Source organism: Plectropomus leopardus, chromosome 13, assembly GCF_008729295.1.
Source record: "Plectropomus leopardus isolate mb chromosome 13, YSFRI_Pleo_2.0, whole genome shotgun sequence".
Lineage (NCBI taxonomy): Eukaryota > Metazoa > Chordata > Actinopteri > Perciformes > Serranidae > Plectropomus > Plectropomus leopardus.
The window spans coordinates 7199093-7216249 of record NC_056475.1 but is presented as its reverse complement, the minus strand read 5'-3'; the positions used below and the strand labels follow the sequence as shown (position 1 = coordinate 7216249).

Below are 17157 nucleotides of genomic sequence, written 5' to 3'. Positions count from 1 at the left end.
CAGTATTTGTATATATTTCCCGCTCATGTAAGATATAGTGCTGTTTACTGTAACTCATTCCAGTGTGGTATGGCTGTGGATGTCTTTCCCGAGAAGGAAAGTAGTTTGCTGTAGAGGTCTAGAAAGTGGGTGGCATGCTTAATGTTTCTCTTTTGTTTAAAAGTCTTAATTATTTGTCAGCAAACACACCATTGTATACAGCGCCTGCAGGAAGTGTTGAGCCTGTCAGTTCAAAATGGCTTGAATTGAACTTTCTTTAGTCAGTAGCATACACAAAAAAAGCTAAATTAAAGGAGCTGTGTGTGACATTTAGAGCATATCTAAGATGGCGTTTCCATCCAAGGCTTTCAGTATGGTTCCTTTGGACCCAAAAGTGACACCTTTGAACAGGTGCCAGTTTCTTCACGTGTGGGCAGGGTTGTTGTCACTCGCTGCGCCGTCCAGCAGCATTCGCTGTATTTCCCTGTTCAGCGGTAATAGAGTAAAGTTTACACCTCGTTTACAGTCCACACAATGGGACTGCAGGTTGTAGTGAGTCTCTCTTGATTTGCTATTTATAGTAAATAGTAAATAGTGGATTTGTGCATTAAGTCTTTGTCAGGCAAGAGCAGGGGTTTAATGCTGCTGGAGCGCACCAAAAAAGTTTTTTTTTCTCCAGGATTTGAGTCTATGCAGCTCGCATAATTCTGTCGCAATTAATATATTTTTTTTAAACGCTTGAAGATCCACTCATCACTAAAAGTGTTCATCATCTAAGAGAGACAATAAAACCAGACAGAGTGGTCAGATTTAAGGTGTGCTGATGGATTCACGTAGTTATCTCTGAGTAACATTACAAGTGAACTTTCCACCTTAAAAGTTGCAGGCAGTCGGCTCAGTGAATACAACTATTTTTTTCTCTTTTTTTTTCTTTCTTCAGACGCTGCTGGAGGCTGCAAAACAGCCTTTCCTTTCATAGTTAGAGTTTACGATTCTGTGTGCTTGGTACCACAAGCAGAGGTGTGGCGAGAAAAGGGGACGGCTCCAAAGGTACTAAAGGTACCATCCGCAGCTTTTCAAAATGGAAATGCAGAAAAAAAAAGCGTACTGTACTGAACCAACTGAAACGACCTGCTGGTGGAAACGCCTCAGAGTCTGGAGCCGGATTGTCTGCAAACGGTTCTCAAGATGGAGGTGGCTGAGCCGGCTGCTAGCAGCTAACGGTGCTAACTCAATAAACAGCGCTAACAACGGCAACAGTGTTGACAGCTAATATTGTTAACCTTTGGGGAACCAGAGAGTGGGCATTACACGTCTGCGTCGATTAGTTAGCCAATTGGACACACACACACCGGACTCACATGCTCTAACAGCACACACGGCCGGACCATCTACTACAACAACAAACACAGAAACTCGGTTTACAACACACGCAGAGCAAATACTGGTTTACAGCTTTATCACTGCTCTGAATGTCACATAATCGGGGTTCCCACGATCATGGAAAACCTGGAAAAGTCATGGAATTTTGAAAGATTTGGAAAAGTTTTGTTGTTTGTGAAATTGAAATTGTTATTGTAATCTTCCATGTAGTGCAACGTAACGGCTGAATTTATTATCTGTAGGTTGGCCATTGCGTCGAAGGACTTGTGATGTAAAGTAAAGCAAATTAACTCGAAGTATTTCCTGTTTGACACAAATGAAAAAACGTCCACTTTTCTTAGTTTATTAGTTAGACTAATACCGGCCAAGACTTCCCCTTTTTTTGACGTGTGTTTGTGACGTAGTGTGGCGGAGTTTGATATGGAAAGCAAGACTCTTGTGTGCGTTTGTGTTTGTGTGTAGAAAAGTGTTGTAACAAGGCTGACAAGTGCCACAGACACAGTGAAGAGCATGCTTTTCCAAAAAAGACATTTTCATCATGCGTCCTTGAAAAATCATGGAAAAGTTAAGAAATTTTGTCCATGACAGTGTCTGGGAATCCCGTACAATGCTCATTTAATTTCACATTTGTTGAGCTTTAATGCTGTTTGTTTCAATGCCACATTTTTATTTTGTACATTTTCATTATAAGAAATATTGATTATAGCTGCTTTAAACACATCAAAGTTGGAGAATATTATGCTCATGTTTATTTTAGTATGTTAGTGTGCTACGTAACAGCTGAGGCCGACAGGATTTCAGTCATTTGTTTAAGAGGAACTTTGGCTAAAAAGTCAAAATCCACCGAGTCATTAGGATTCATCCTTTAATCCTTTGTTGATCATGAATGTTTACTACCAAATATTACAACAACTAATCCACAATGCGGGAAACCTTTAAATTAATTAGAAATAATTGAGAGTAAGAGGCCAAATCAACCTGGACTGTGTTCTCCTGGTGTTTTCAGTTCTGCATTCAAACCAAAAATGAAATAAGTTGCTTATCCGTAATTATTTCAGGCAGAGTTGAGCTTTAACTTTTTTTTTTATATGGTCTTGTTTTGGGGTTTAATGCTTATTTACATTCATAGCTGCCTTCTGTCTGAAGAAAACCTTAATTCTGTCCATTTTGACTGGACTCGTGTGACACCACACAATGCAGGCGCTGTAGTCTTCCAGGTGTGTTTCATCTTCAGTGTTTTCTGTTTTCTGTTTGTTTGTTTCTTTTACCAGTTAGCATGTACTTTCTGTGTATTCACCAAATCCAAAACAACCTGTATGATACCGACAAACCTTTACTGCTGGTCGCTTTGCTCCTAATTGTGACTTGTTGCAGTGTTTAGTGCTGTTGTAGAAATTGTGATGTAAACTATAAATTATGAAAGATTTCCGATCTGACCAAGCTCGCAGCGTTTGGTGCGTTGGTGTCTTAAAGTTGAGTGGACGCAGGCCGCACTGTTCACTCCGCTCACGACGAGTCTTACAAGTGCGTGCTTAGTGTTTTTTCGATGGTAAATAGTTGTGTGTTATTTGAGAATTGTTTGGTATGTTATGTTGTAAAATCTGCACTATGTCTTGCAAATCAAAGACAACAAATTCCCTGTGATTTTTGTTTTTATTTTACGTTCATCTCGGAATGACCTTGGCCTCTGTTTAACGTCTTTAAAACTGGAATGTTGTACATTTAGTGCCTTTTACATTTCATCAGCTAACTTGAACATCTGCTCAAAATAGTAAAAAAAGATAAGATTCATTTATTTTCCTTTTATTGTATGTATTTTTTTATACACATAATATCGCCTCTGTATCCACTGTTCAAATTTTATATAAAACTTATTCCTGGCCAACTATATGTGTGTCTTGTTTTGATTTTTACACTCTCACCAAACTGAGAACTTTCTGTTTAATTCACAAGTTTTAAGCTATTAAATCATAATTAATGGTAAACTGAAGATGTGCGTGTTCAGTTTATAGTCTGCATTGTCTCTTAAACGTGTAAACACTTGGTAATTCTCTTCTACTGTTAACTTGTTCCAGTCTGCACAGGTAAGTGTGTTTTAAAACTTTAGTCTCAGGTTTGGGGATTTCGGGTTTATCCACATACGGATTCTTAAATATAATGTACTATAGGGGATTATATTTATACTATCTCATATCATGTTGAAAAGCGCAGACAAATTGATGGAAATTTAACTTTTTGGGGATTTTATTCACTTATGTAGGTTTGCATGCCGGCAGACCGAGAGGACATGATGCGGATCAATGGTCTCAAACTGGGAACCTTGTGAGTAAATGGTATAAATCCTTTAGACCACTAAAGCTCATCCTAAAGCCACTCAGACTGTTTTATTGTACAGCACAAAAGTGTGAACTTTCACTTCCTATGTGTTGTCTTTTATGTTTTACAGGAACGTTTCCCAGCTGTTTCCCCCACCAGCACCAGTAACCCCCACTGCCTTCAATTCAAGTACAGCTACACACACACACACACACACACACACACACACACATGCACAGAGCACCCATTGAATTGAATTTAAACAAATTATTTAAACATCAGTTATAATCACGGTGCAATATTATCATAATATTTGAGTCGCAATAGAATATTACTGCAATTCTAAACATTTTGCGATGTGCTGAGTATTGCAATAACAAATATTGCAATATATTGTGTATCTATTGCTTTTTTTCAGCGGCGTAATATGTCGCCAAAGGAAAACTTTGACGTCTGTTTTATCAAGTAATTCCACCACCTAGTAAAACTTTAACATCAGCATCAAAATATTATTGCAACACTAATGTGTTCATCGCTGTAATGCTGCAGCTGGTAAATATGAGGCTGATTTTAACTACATTATATATTGCTAAGTAGTTAAATCTGTAATAATACTTAATTATTCATAGTTAATTGATATATTTGATTAATAATCAAACTATGTTTAACATTAAGTAAAACGTACAATATTGGCCTTCAAATTGGATTGCTGTAGAGGAGAAGTATAAAGTAACATTACATTAAGTAAATGCAGTTTAGTTATAGTTACTTTCCTCTACTGCAGTGAGGCAAATTACTGTAAACAAAGTCAGAAAACAGAAGTTGCATTATCTGAGTGTGAGCAGCAGGAGGCAGGATTGATCTGACTGAGCACTCAAATATTTTATCTACACCCCTTCCTCGTCTCTATTGTTGCATTACTGATTAATGTGTTGGATTAACATCCCACTGATCTCACCGTCTGACTCCAGGAAACAGTTCCCTGAAAAAAACACGTCTCTTCACACACCCATCAGTGATGGAGACGATGAGCTGCCTGGAAAGGGAAACAAAAAAGTCTGGGAATCCCGGTAAACAAATGGGGACAATCCCCCAAGGAAGGTGTACATCATGTGATGTGTTTTGTTTGTAATATGAGGCTGTGTGTGTGTGTGTGTGTGTGTGTGTGTGTGTGTGTGTGTGTGTTTGTGTGTGCAGAACACATGACACCAGTGATAAAACATAATGAAGGATGAAAGGATGGTGAATGTGAAACCAAACCTGAGACTGATGTATGAGACACTTCAAAAGAACAGACCAGGTAAGATGACTTCTCCTACACCTGTTTACATTTTTTTTAAATTATTTTTTATTTATTTTCACACGCATGTCAGCTGGGGTGATACATGTACATTTACTCAAGTGTTGTACTTTTTGAGGTACTGTTATCTCCACTTAATTTAACAGTGAAACTGTATTTTTATTTATTTGACAGCTACAGACAGCAGTCACTTTCCTTATTTAGCCCAATTTGATTTAAATTTTTTAAAGTTAATTCTTGACTGGGGTAACATTTCTTTGACAAAACAGTCCCAAACTCAAGACCCACTTACTAGCTTTTTCTTGGGCTTTCAACCGCATCATACTGTCTTCACAGCAGCTGAAGTTTGCACATTTTTCATGGAGATGGATCTGTTCTTGCATGTGTCATCATCTTACAATAGAACAGAATAGAAATATAGGTTCATTTTTTTTTTAAATTGGCAATTATAACAATCCCAACTCAAGGTCTGCTTACTTGCTTTCACCGGAGCTTTCAATCATACACAGACCTCACTATCCTCTTATTCTTTATTGCAATGTTTTTTTTGGTGGGTAAATTAAATAAATAAATTAAAATCAACTCCATCTTGAACAACTACAACAGTGATATGTTACCTCCACATAATTAATAATAATATGTTATATCAACAGGGACAGATCGCTTTACCTTAAGTTCAGTATATTTTTATATTACTTCCCCACAGTGGTCTGAGTGATTTTACTTTTTTTTCTTAATTAAAATATGTAAATACATCTTCCACCACTTGTTGCGAACATTTTGCATACAGTACACCAGCTTGCAACGGGAAAAGATGAGAAACACATTATTTTTTCACTGTGGTAATGCTACTTGGGAGATCATACCCAGTGATCGACAGAATTACTAAACACTGAGCTGCCCCTCTGGAGAAAAAAAGAAGCTTTTTTTTTGCTGTTGTGAAAGACAAAGCTGAAAATCATAACAGTTAGACCAAATTGTGAAAAAACATAAAAAACCAACATGATGGTATGTGGCACAAAGCGATGCCCTATGACGTTTGTCATATGATGTTGTTGCCAAAATTATGTGGTGAGTCTTTTTAAGTTGTGCAAATAATTAACAACAAATGCCCTGAATAAAAATCTCCACATGCTTCCCACATATGTTGCTCATCTCAGCCCATCACATTATTTAGGCACGCCCCTGGCTGTGAGCACATTTATACATTAATACGACCTTAAAAAAAGTGTATGATATTCATGCTGTCTGCATGCTAAATAAACCATTTAAAAACTGATGGAAAGTTGATGCTTTGAAGATGGATTTCACAGTGTAATGATGGACAGAAATCAGCAGTTAAGATGCAGAAAAAGTATGAAAAGCTCCATGCTCCATGTGAGATGATGCCATAAACCAGATTTTAACTCCTCCTCCATATTCCAAATTTTAAATGTAGTCAGAAATATTTTCATTTTTATTGAAAATGCATATCGGTTCCAAACACTGGTTATCAGTCTCAGTAAGTACTGATAATCCATATCGGTATCAGCCCTAAAAAACCAATATCAGTCAACCCCTGTAGTCGACCACTGAGCAGCTCCACTGAGGCAGTCAGAGGTTCAGTGCCTTGCTCAAGAGCAATTGGACAGAGTAGAAAGTTTTTCTCATTCACTTTCCCAGCTGGTCGAGACATTCAGACACAGTCGTACAGTCATTTAAAGCTAATTGTCTGTATATGTAAACTGGCCTTACTCATTATAATTACAATGTTTGTTTACAGTTTGGCCAACCAAAGGAAAGCCACATGACAAACCAGACTCACTCCCACAGTCTCAAAAAGGATGTGTGATTTTTCAACACACCCACACGTGTCCGACAGATTCTTATAAATCCATCAATAACTGCCAGTGATGTTTCTGTTCTCTCTGGGTGGAGATCTCTCTCTTCGTTTATCCATAAAAGGTTGCTTTTAAAGCAAAAGATAAACATGTGAAAAACTTTGAACTCTTAGCTTCTAAAATGCTCCAAATTCCAAGCAGAGATTAGTGTGTGAGAACATCCAAACTATTTCTAAAGAGACCTTCAGATTAATAGAGATTTTTTTTAGAGGGGGGGTTATGGAGGTTGTTTCTCCTTGAAGTGGAGCATAAAACTGGACTTCCCAACCCCCTTATAAGGCATTTCCCTGAGAACAGTGGGAGGGGGGAAGAGGGCCGAGCGATGCAGGATATTCTCACAGGATGTGATGGCTGGACAGCAGCCGGAGTCGTGCAATGTGGAGGGAAGAGTCAGCTGAGAGGAGCTTTTTGGCTTGTGGCGTTTGCTTGGTTACTATCGATCTGTGAGTGGGTGGGTGTGCGCGCTGAGGATGTGAAATCAACATGGTCAGGAGGCACTTTGAAGACTAGTCATCAGCTGAAAGTGAGGTAAATGTCTTCTCTAAAAAGTAAAAAAAAAGTTCACGCATGTTGTTGTTACATAGTTTCTGTTGGGAGCAGATGTGTGCATGCAGTGGTGGAAGAAGTATTCAGATTATTTATTTAAGTAAAAGTATCGATGCAAAAATACTAAAAGTTTTGCATTCAAATTCCAACCACAGTAAAAGTAAATCGTATCATTTTACAGAAGAGATTTTACACTAAAATATATGATGAGTTCATATTTCTGTATATTAACATTGTGTTATTGATGCTTCTATTTAAGTGAATAATTTGTTTTGAATATATAGATATATAAATGGCCTATATATTAGCAATTAGCAGAAAAGAAAAGAAAATGACTTAAAATTTAGGGGGAAAAAACTGAAAAATAAAGTTTAAAAAACCCCAAAACAAAATAAACAAACAAAAACACCAACAAGGAAGTCCAGTAAAATAATTGTGAAACTACGATAATAGTTTTTTGGACATTTCTTCTAGCTTAAAAATAAATTCTCCATATCTGTTTATTTCTTTCCATTTGCAAAACAGTTCATGCCAACTTGCTCATTGCCTTTTTCCATGTTTTCTAAAGAAAGCAGACTAATCTGGTCAGATTTCGCAGGTTTAAATACTTGTGAAGAGGTCTGAACACAGCACAAGAGCAGCGATGTTGATCCGGGTTTCAAAGGGTTAAAAGGCAGGCAAAGTATAGAAAGTTCTGTGCTTGATGTGAATTGATGCCATGTGTAAATGCTACTATGCTAAATACTATTACACAAGATATTTTACTTTGAAAATAGTCTATGGATTGCGATAAAATATGAGATTGTCTTGGCTTAAAAAACTCACAGTATTCCTGCTCCTCCAGCTTCAAGTTTTGAAAAAGTAAAGAGTAAAAACAAACAAGTATTATCAGGAAAATGTACTTAAAGCAGTTAAAGAATAAAAATGCCTAAAACTGTCCATTGTGAGTGTTATATTATGACTAATTACAATATTAGACGTGCCTCATTGTGTAACAAACATATTACTGTTGTAACTACTCGAGGTGGAGCTAGTTTTAACTGATTAATATACATTTAGCTAGTTTAGTCCAGTAGTTTCCAACATAGGGGTTGGGCCCCTCCAAAGGGTCACAAGATAAATCTGAGGGGTCGCGAGCTGATTAATGGGAAATGAAAAAAAGAAGAAAATAAGTTCTGCTTCAGAAATTTTTGTTCACTTTTTGGGCTTTTCATTCATTCTTACTTTTGGGGGGAAGTTTTGGAAACTTACATTTCTTTTGGACTCAAATGTTATTCATATAAAACCATGTGATAAGCTTGAAGTGAGAAATGTCACCTTGGTGGAACTGCTTACAACTCATAGACATCTAAAGTGTCAAGCGATTATTTAAGATTATTAGGTATTTTTTCAGGGTTTTTGTGATCAAATGTTAATTAACTTCATAGAAACAATATGTTCAAATATATGGACAAATACAATTACCAAACATACAAAAACAGTTGCTGGCAGCTGAGATGAAAGCATCAAGGGCATCCTGATTCAACTTAGCTGTATCCAGCATGACTGCAAAAACAGACTCAAAACTGTCTTAATTGCAGCTGTTAAGTCTGCAAACAACAGCGTATGTTGATTAAGACTAAAGGATGAATGGCAAAGAACAAAGAGATGCATTTGGATTATAACTCATCCCAGTCAAAGTCTGATAAACAACCATTAACAATTTGTCAAAAAAAAGGTAGTGTTTTTTCCCTCTGAAAAGTAATAGAGTGGAAGAATAAAGTGGCTTAAAGAAAGAAATACTCACGTAAACCTCAAAGTTTGCTTAAGCAAAGTAATGGCAGTCCATTTCTTGCTCAAGATAGAGAGTTTTGATCTTTCTGGCTGCTGATTAACAGCCACATGTTTTCATATCAGATTATAATGTTGTAACTTGTGGTATAAACTTTGTGTATTCAACTTTCCGCTTGAAAAGAGGTCATGCAGCTGTCTGATCTGCTTTTAGTGCTTGTTGAACAAATTGGTCAATTACCAAGAAATCCAAATGCTTTCCAGTAGCACCAGATGAATGATGTGTCTGTATTTTATGCAGCTACGAACACTCACAGACATCACATGAGAGCACTGTCATGAATATTTCTCTCACACAGATTCCTCTAGTTAATGTGTGGCTTTGTGCAGCTCTTACATGAAGATTTTACATGAAACAAGCTACATTTTAACACTGTGATGAACAGTATTTGAGTTTTTAGAGCTTTATCTAATTTAAAACCTCAACTGGGTGTTTTTTTTTTAACCATTTCTGTCACCTAAATTTCCATGTCCCGTATCACACCCTTGGGTACTTACCATTACTGCGATATTAATTACTCCCACACTGTCTAACCTGCAAGAGACCCTATAAAACATGTTGTTTTGTTTTGTGCAGGGGAACCTATCAGGAAATATGTAAGCAAGTTTCCGCAAAATAACAAGGCTCAGTACTTGTGTCTTGTAAAAGATGACTCACCGAGGCATAACAAAACAATCTCCACTTTTCTCTGTTTCAGAACAATAACCTACATAACAGTTGATTACATTTACACAGAACTGACGGAAAGCAGAATGCCTTAGTCATTTGCTCTCAGTTCTACCAGTTCTTTAGCAAAATACAGCATGTAGTACGGTATGTAAGAGAAATGTCAAAGTGCACAAGTAACAAAAAGCCCCTTTTGTATCTCAGGGCATAAATAGCACTGTCATGTTACACAGTAGGTAGCGCTACCTCCTTCTTCCTTCCCTTTTCGACTCATATCACCTACAGCTTGCTTCCTGCATTCATGTGTTTCTAACGAGTGATCTGGACTCTCCCCGCTGCAGCACCATGGCCGCCCTCCAGCTGCTCTTCCCGCTGTTGGTCAGCTGTGTGGCGGCATCTGTACGTCCTCCCCGCCACCTCCTTCCATGTCAAGTTGTAAGTAAAACCTGACACACACACATCTTTCTGCTAGTGGTTCAACAGCATTTAAATTCTGATTTTTTTTTCAGTTTTATGGCATCTTAAGGCACATTCCTCACATTTCTAGTTAAATAAATACCGACTATGTGTTCATCTGTTTTTAGTTTATTTCTATGGGTTGCCCACGGCAACTGAGATGAGGCACCTAATCCATCAGGTGCTTGAGGTATTTTCAGATTATCTCCAGGCAGACGGTTTATTTAAAAGCTTTTGACCTGAGCAGCGCTGGTTTATTAGTTTTAGCTCTTGAACTTTGCTGCCGTCAGACCTGCAGGCTTCAATATTTGGACAGAGAAACATTATTTGGCTTCACTGGAAATGTTGCAGAGGTCAGTTATCAGTCAAGTGTGTCAGCGTGTACAGTAGACAGTGACTTCTTTTCCTTTGAGTTTATGGTGAATCATGTTTAAGTTTTTGGCTTGTCATGCAGATTGCCAACAGAACAGCTCTTGTTCTAATTATGTAATAAACTAGAAATGTAAGCATCACTTCCTGTGTGCTTAAGCTTTTCCATTCCCAGGAAAGACCAGTAAATACATAGAAGAGTTTTAAATAAATTTAATGGAGTCTCTGCTGAGTGTGGAGCAGCTAGTGACAGAAAAAATATATTCAGTGATGTTTGGTGTCACCAATGCTGATCACAGACTCAGATGTAACTGTGTATTCTGTGTCTGGGATGTCAGTCCCCATCTATCACACAACTTATTTCCATGTTCTTAAATCGGAAATATAACTTGTGACCATAGCTGTCAAATAAATAAAGAACAACATTTCCCTCCAAAACTGAATACAAAAGGAAATAATAGTACTTCAAAATTTTGTCTAAGTACAACAGTTGAGGAAATAAATTATTTTTAATGTGTGTAAGAAGAAGTCTTATCAGTTCCATTTAATTGCTTATTTTTATCATGTCAAAACATGAGTAACAAGCAATTAATTATTTAAGAAAAAGGTTAAAAAAGGACATTTTTGTGCCAGCTATAGTGAGTGATGATAGCTCATTGATTAGCAGTTGTCAGAGCTGTGTGACAAACTTTCTGGGCATCCAAGTTTTACAAATGAACAGCAGTCAGAACAAAAGATGCACTGATGTGACATGAAAAAAACCCCCCACCAGGTCACCTTTTTTATTTTTTAAAATTAACATAAAATTCTCTCTTCGTTTTGCACTTTTACTTAAAGGTCCTATAATGTAAAAGTCAGATTTCCATGTCTGTTTTAATACAAATCAGGTATAATTGTGTATAAATACTGTGAAAGTATAAAAATGCCCAGTCTACAGAGAAATGCCCACAGTGTGTATTCAGAAACTGAGCAGGATTTCCGTGAAGTTGTGACATCACATCTATCCCGGACTGTTTCAGACTTGAAACATAAACATTTTATTATTAATCTGCAAAGTAAATAGAGTTATTAATTAATGAATTCCCACTAAAATGAAATACAAATAGAAAATAGCAAAACATTTAAATACTCAAGAGATATACAAGTACCTCAAAATTGTATTTAAGTACAATATACAAGAAAATATTTATCTCTCTCTCTCTCACACACACACACACACACACACACACACACACATCAGATGTTATAAACTCAAAGGTTTGACTTCAGAGCTCTTAGGAATGTAAGCAGCATGTCTATCATCACTGATAACACTGGACGTCAGAGAAAAGATGATCTTTAATGATGGTCCTGTAAATCCTTTAAAACATGCCAGATTTGTTCCTCAGCGCCTGACAACAGACGCACCATGTTTTGCCCTCCGGTAGTTAAAGACAATAAATCAATGTGTTTGTTTGTCGGGGCTGGCCGCTTTCAGGATACCACAAATATGCCAAGAAGCTAAATGTAGCTCTGCCTCGGAGAGAAAACGGAGAAGGAGACAGTTTTATGAGCTGTTTTCGGACGGGGGGGGGGGGGGTCTCTGGCCATATGGTTTCAATTATAAACGACACTTAATAGCTTAAATATTTGAATCTATTAAGAGGAAAGGGAGAGAGGATGACGAAAACTGGTAATAGATATGTGAGGTGTATTGTCTTTAAACTGAACAATGGTTCTTTTGAGGCTGTTTGTTGGTTGAAGAACTTGAGGTCAAGTCGTTAAATAGCAGTTAACTTTTTGGATTAATTGAAAGAGAAATAGGCATTGTAAAAATTCAAAACCACAGCGGACTGTCGCTGCCAAGAACATGCTGTAGACACACCGCCTCATAAAACCTTCTGCATTCTCTTCAAACATTTGGCCTGTATTGTGTCATGGTCAGGCGATCTGGCAGCGTGCCGACATAATCAGACTTGTGTGTTTGTCTTTTGTCCGTAGGTCCAGATGGATGTGTTTTGCAGCGATCTAAGCCTCAGAAGCGCCCCGGTCAATCTTCCTCGTGGCGTCCAAATGCTGGACCTTTCTCGCAACCAGGTGCAGAACCTCACCCAGGAAACTCTTGCGTACCACACAGGCTTCCACCACCTGAACCTTCACTCTAACAAGATCCACTTCATCCAACCGGGGCTCTTCAAAGACATGACTGATCTGAAAGTCCTGGATCTGTCCAGGAATCATCTGAATGTTTTCGCTCTTTCCAAAATCAACATTGGGCCTCTTACAGCTGTAGAGTCACTTGATCTTTCAAGCAACGGGCTGTACACGGGGATGTCCGACTATTTCCTGGCTGACTCTCCGTCGCTGGCAAACCTTTCTCTAAACAGCAACAGCATCACCAAAATAGCACAAAATACCTTCAGTGGGTCCTCGTCACTGAGGAAAATCAGCCTCCACAATAACGTCATCCTGGAAATTGAAGATGGAGCTTTTGACTCCTTGAGTCATCTGACTGAACTCGATCTTTCCAAGAACTCGATCACGTGCATCACAGATTTCAATCTTTGTAATTTAAAAGTGCTCAATCTCAGCAAGAATAGCATGGAGCTTTTCCAAAGCATAACATCAACACATTCTTATAAACTAGTGCTTCTTGATCTGAGTGAAAACAAAATGCCTTATTTCCCGCTTCTCCCCAGAAACAACGTGCTTGAATATTTGGATGTTTCACGAAACCAGCTTCAGAGCCTGAATGTCACAGGAAGTCCTGAAACAAAAGTTTTTTTCTATCACCTGAGATACCTGGACATGAGTTACAACCAACTAAAAAGCATACCAGAGTCGTTTTTTTACTGTATGGCATCACTCGAGGTCCTAAATGTGAGCAATAACTGTATCAGCTCATTTTCTATCACTAATGAAGGCCTTCTGCAGACGGTGAAGATTATCAACCTCAGCTATAATACGCTGCAGAGCCTAAAGTTTAGGGAAAACACTCTGCCATCGCTGGAAAAGCTCCTCTTACACGGAAACGACCTCACGACCCTGGACCATCAAATATTTCAAAGACTTCCGAACATCAACCACCTGCAGCTCCAGCAGAATAATCTGCAAATCTGCTCCTCGGACCAAAACCACCAGGATTCTCCAGGTTGTGTTTCCTTTTCCTCCATAAGCAACTTGCAGTTCCTGAACCTGTCTGAAAACAATCTGCAGACTCTTCCTGCAAACTTGTTTGCAAACACTCCTCTGACGTTACTCGACTTGTCCCTGAATCCAGGCGTAGACATGGACAAAGACTCCCTCTCTGGTCTGGAGCATTCCCTGGTCCACCTCCTATTGAGGGAGAACAACATTTCCAGTTTAAACACAGACCTGTCCTCACTGACGAGTCTCAAACACATAGACCTGTCCACCAACCAGCTGACCACCCTGCCGATGTGGAACAAAGACTCCTCAATCGAGTCACTAAACCTGCAGCACAACAACCTGGTCACCCTGGAGTACCGCACCATGCTCGCTCTGGAGCGCTCACTAAAAACTCTCTACATGGGCTCCAACCCTCTGAGCTGCTGCAGCAACCTCGACTTCCTCCACATGGTCCAGCACTCCGCCGTGGTCGTGCCGGACATCGAGACGGTAACCTGCGTTCACGAGGAGTACTCAGAACCAGTCAACATCGAGAAGGTGACCAAGGAAATGTGTCACAGACCAGGTGTCCAGAACTATATTATTGCTTTAGTAGTGATAGCGTTAGCTGCGATGATCGTGCTGGGGCTGCTGGTTAAATGTTGCCACTTGAGGAAACGGAAACCCAACCGCAGCTTTAACGCATAATGTGAAGCCATGAAGGAATTCATATTTAGGACTTTGTTGGTGACTAGAGACAATAGAAACACATGAATGTAATGTCACCCAAAGTCCTCCAAAGGGACAATTTTTACCCCTGATTTGGGTTTAGCACCTCTGCTACTGGAGTGAATAAATCCAAATTTGGGTGAAAGGGGAAGAAGCCTTGGTGAGGCTGAGATGGGACACGCAAGAAGCAACCACAATGGCACCTGTAAATCACAAATACATGTGCCATAATATCTTTTAAATGAAGGCATAACAAAAGACAAACTATTGAAACCAGCACTTCTTGTGGAAAATATTTCCTCCATATATTTCAAAAGAGAAGTTTGGACTTTTTAAAAGGACGTCAGAAAGCGTCTTGCAGTCAGGATCTAGTGGTTTTTCCAGGAACTGCAATTTTAGAGCCATTCGGCTAAAGAAAAATGTTCATATTGTACCCTTTTGCAAACCATGGATTTGTTACATTATTAGATCATTTTTAGCGGATATATTAAAACTTTAATTGTTGTGGTAAAGGTGTGGTTAGGGTTCGGCACAAAAATCACATTCGGCCTAAATCATAATCATATTTTGGCTTTAAAAAAACTCAGCTTTAGTGACGCAAAAGCTGCTGAAAAACGCTGTGACGTGTCAGTGAAAAACAAATGGGCAAAGTGACTCAAACACCATTGAGAGATGCTGCAAAAGGTTGCCAAAAAACATCTGGTGCTGTTGGGTTTGCACAGTGGTCTGCAGAGGTCCAAAGCTTAGCAGGCGTCTCGCCTAGGTCACATGCCATCCAATATCACCTCCACAAGTCAGCTTAAATAATGCGTCACTTTAAAAATGTTTTCATGAAATGTGCAAATGTTATTCATGGTTGGCAGAAATGTACTCTATCGACTGGGCTGGGTGTTTCCTGATTATTTATGAAGCCACATGCTAACCAGCATAACTTTATTGAATGTAAAAGGATAAATCCACACTAAAACACTTAACACTGTTGACCATTTTCTCCACTGATGGTAACCTTTACTGATCAGACTGGAATACAACCATAAAATGCAAAAGGGATAGACTGACTGCTTGGGAAATGTGCTATTCATTTTCTTGCTGAAAGATGAGAAGCTTGAACTTTCCACAAGAAAGAAAATAAGCATATTTTCTATATATATATTTGACTGTTCCTTTAAAGGGACAGCTTAGAGGAAAAATGTATTTGTAATTTTAGGGGGAACTGTCCTTTTAAAGGTTGAATCAGGGGTTCCTGAAGATGAATCAGAGAGTGAGACAGAAAGATAAATCAGATTTAGTTAAGAGTGTCGACACTGGAACAAAGTCAGATGTCTTCACTCTGTGACGTTCAGTGTAAGAGTATCTGAGAGTGGAATTTTCCTTTAAGCTAAAAATAAAGAAACACAAACACTACAAAAGGTCATGAAACAAAATGCTCTTTCACGAATGATGAAGTGTGATAAGATGAAGTAGGTTGTCTGAAAGCAACCCGAGACGTCCCCTTACCCTTTATGTAGTTTGCACTTTATATTTCCTCGTGTTGGTGTGATTTTATCTGTGACTGTTAACACTAAGGATAATTTTATTGTTATGAAAACTCACTTAACACTGTTGCCATTTTCTCCATGATGGTAACCTTTACCATGATCAGACTGGAATACAACCATAAAATGCAAAAGGGATAGACTGACTGCCATTGGGAAATGTGCTATTCATTTTCTTGCTGAAAGATGAGAGAAGCTTGAACTTTCCACAAGAAAGAAAATAAGCATATTTTCTATATATAGTATTTGACTGTTCCTTTAAAGGGACAGCTTAGAGGAAAAAATGTATTTGTAATTTTAGGGGGAACTGTCCTTTTAAAGGTTGAATCAGGGGTTCGCTGAAGATGAATCAGAGAGTGAGACAGAAAGATAAATCAGATTTAGTTAAGATGTGTCGACACTGGAACAAAGTCAGATGTCTTCACTCTGTGACGTTCAGTGTAAGATGTATCTGAGAGTGGAATTTTTCAGCTAAAAATAAAGAAACACAAACACTACAAAAGGTCATGAAACAAAATGCTCTTTCACGAATGATGAAGTGTGATAAGATGAAGTAGGTTGTCTGAAAGCAACCCGAGACGTCCCCTTACCCTTTATGTAGTTTGCACTTTATATTTCCTCGTGTTGGTGTGATTTTATCTGTGACTGTTAACACTAAGGATAATTTTATTGTTATGAAAAACTAAGCTGGACATTTTAAACAGTGTGTTTTCTGTATTGATCCCAGGCCTGTGGTGCTACCCTTTGACACAATATCTATTAATCTGTCATGAATAGATGAAGGTTGACTAAGCACTGAAATTATTAACCGTGATACTCTAATATACAAGTATAATATACATACTGTATATTTTAAGTTAAATACATTAACATAAAATCCAGCGCTGTATTGTGGTGGGCTACACTGGGATTCACAGTTTCATACAGTTTTAATGTGCTTGATCTTAAATGTATTATTATTATTATTATTATTATTATCATCTATGAGTCAAGCGGATATGTAACTTTTCTCATCCTGTGATGTTATTTTGTAACTTAATGTAAGCAATGTTTTGTACC

General features: G+C 38.2%; 1 protein-coding gene across 2 annotated transcripts; it reads left to right on the top strand.

Moving 5' to 3' along the window:
• Positions 1-4885: 4885 nt before the first annotated feature.
• Positions 4886-16147, top strand: lrrc32 (leucine rich repeat containing 32). 2 transcript variants are annotated; one of them, XM_042499417.1, is made up of 3 exons: positions 4886-4978; positions 10243-10336; positions 12707-16147. In XM_042499417.1, exons 2-3 carry the CDS (start codon positions 10247-10249, stop codon positions 14540-14542), a joined length of 1926 nt encoding a protein of 641 aa, XP_042355351.1. In that variant the 5' UTR covers positions 4886-4978; positions 10243-10246; the 3' UTR covers positions 14543-16147. The 2 variants fall into 2 exon arrangements, with proteins under 2 accessions (XP_042355351.1, XP_042355350.1); XM_042499416.1 differs by lacking the exon at positions 4886-4978 and adding an exon at positions 7140-7386.
• The last annotated feature ends 1010 nt before the right edge of the window (positions 16148-17157 follow it).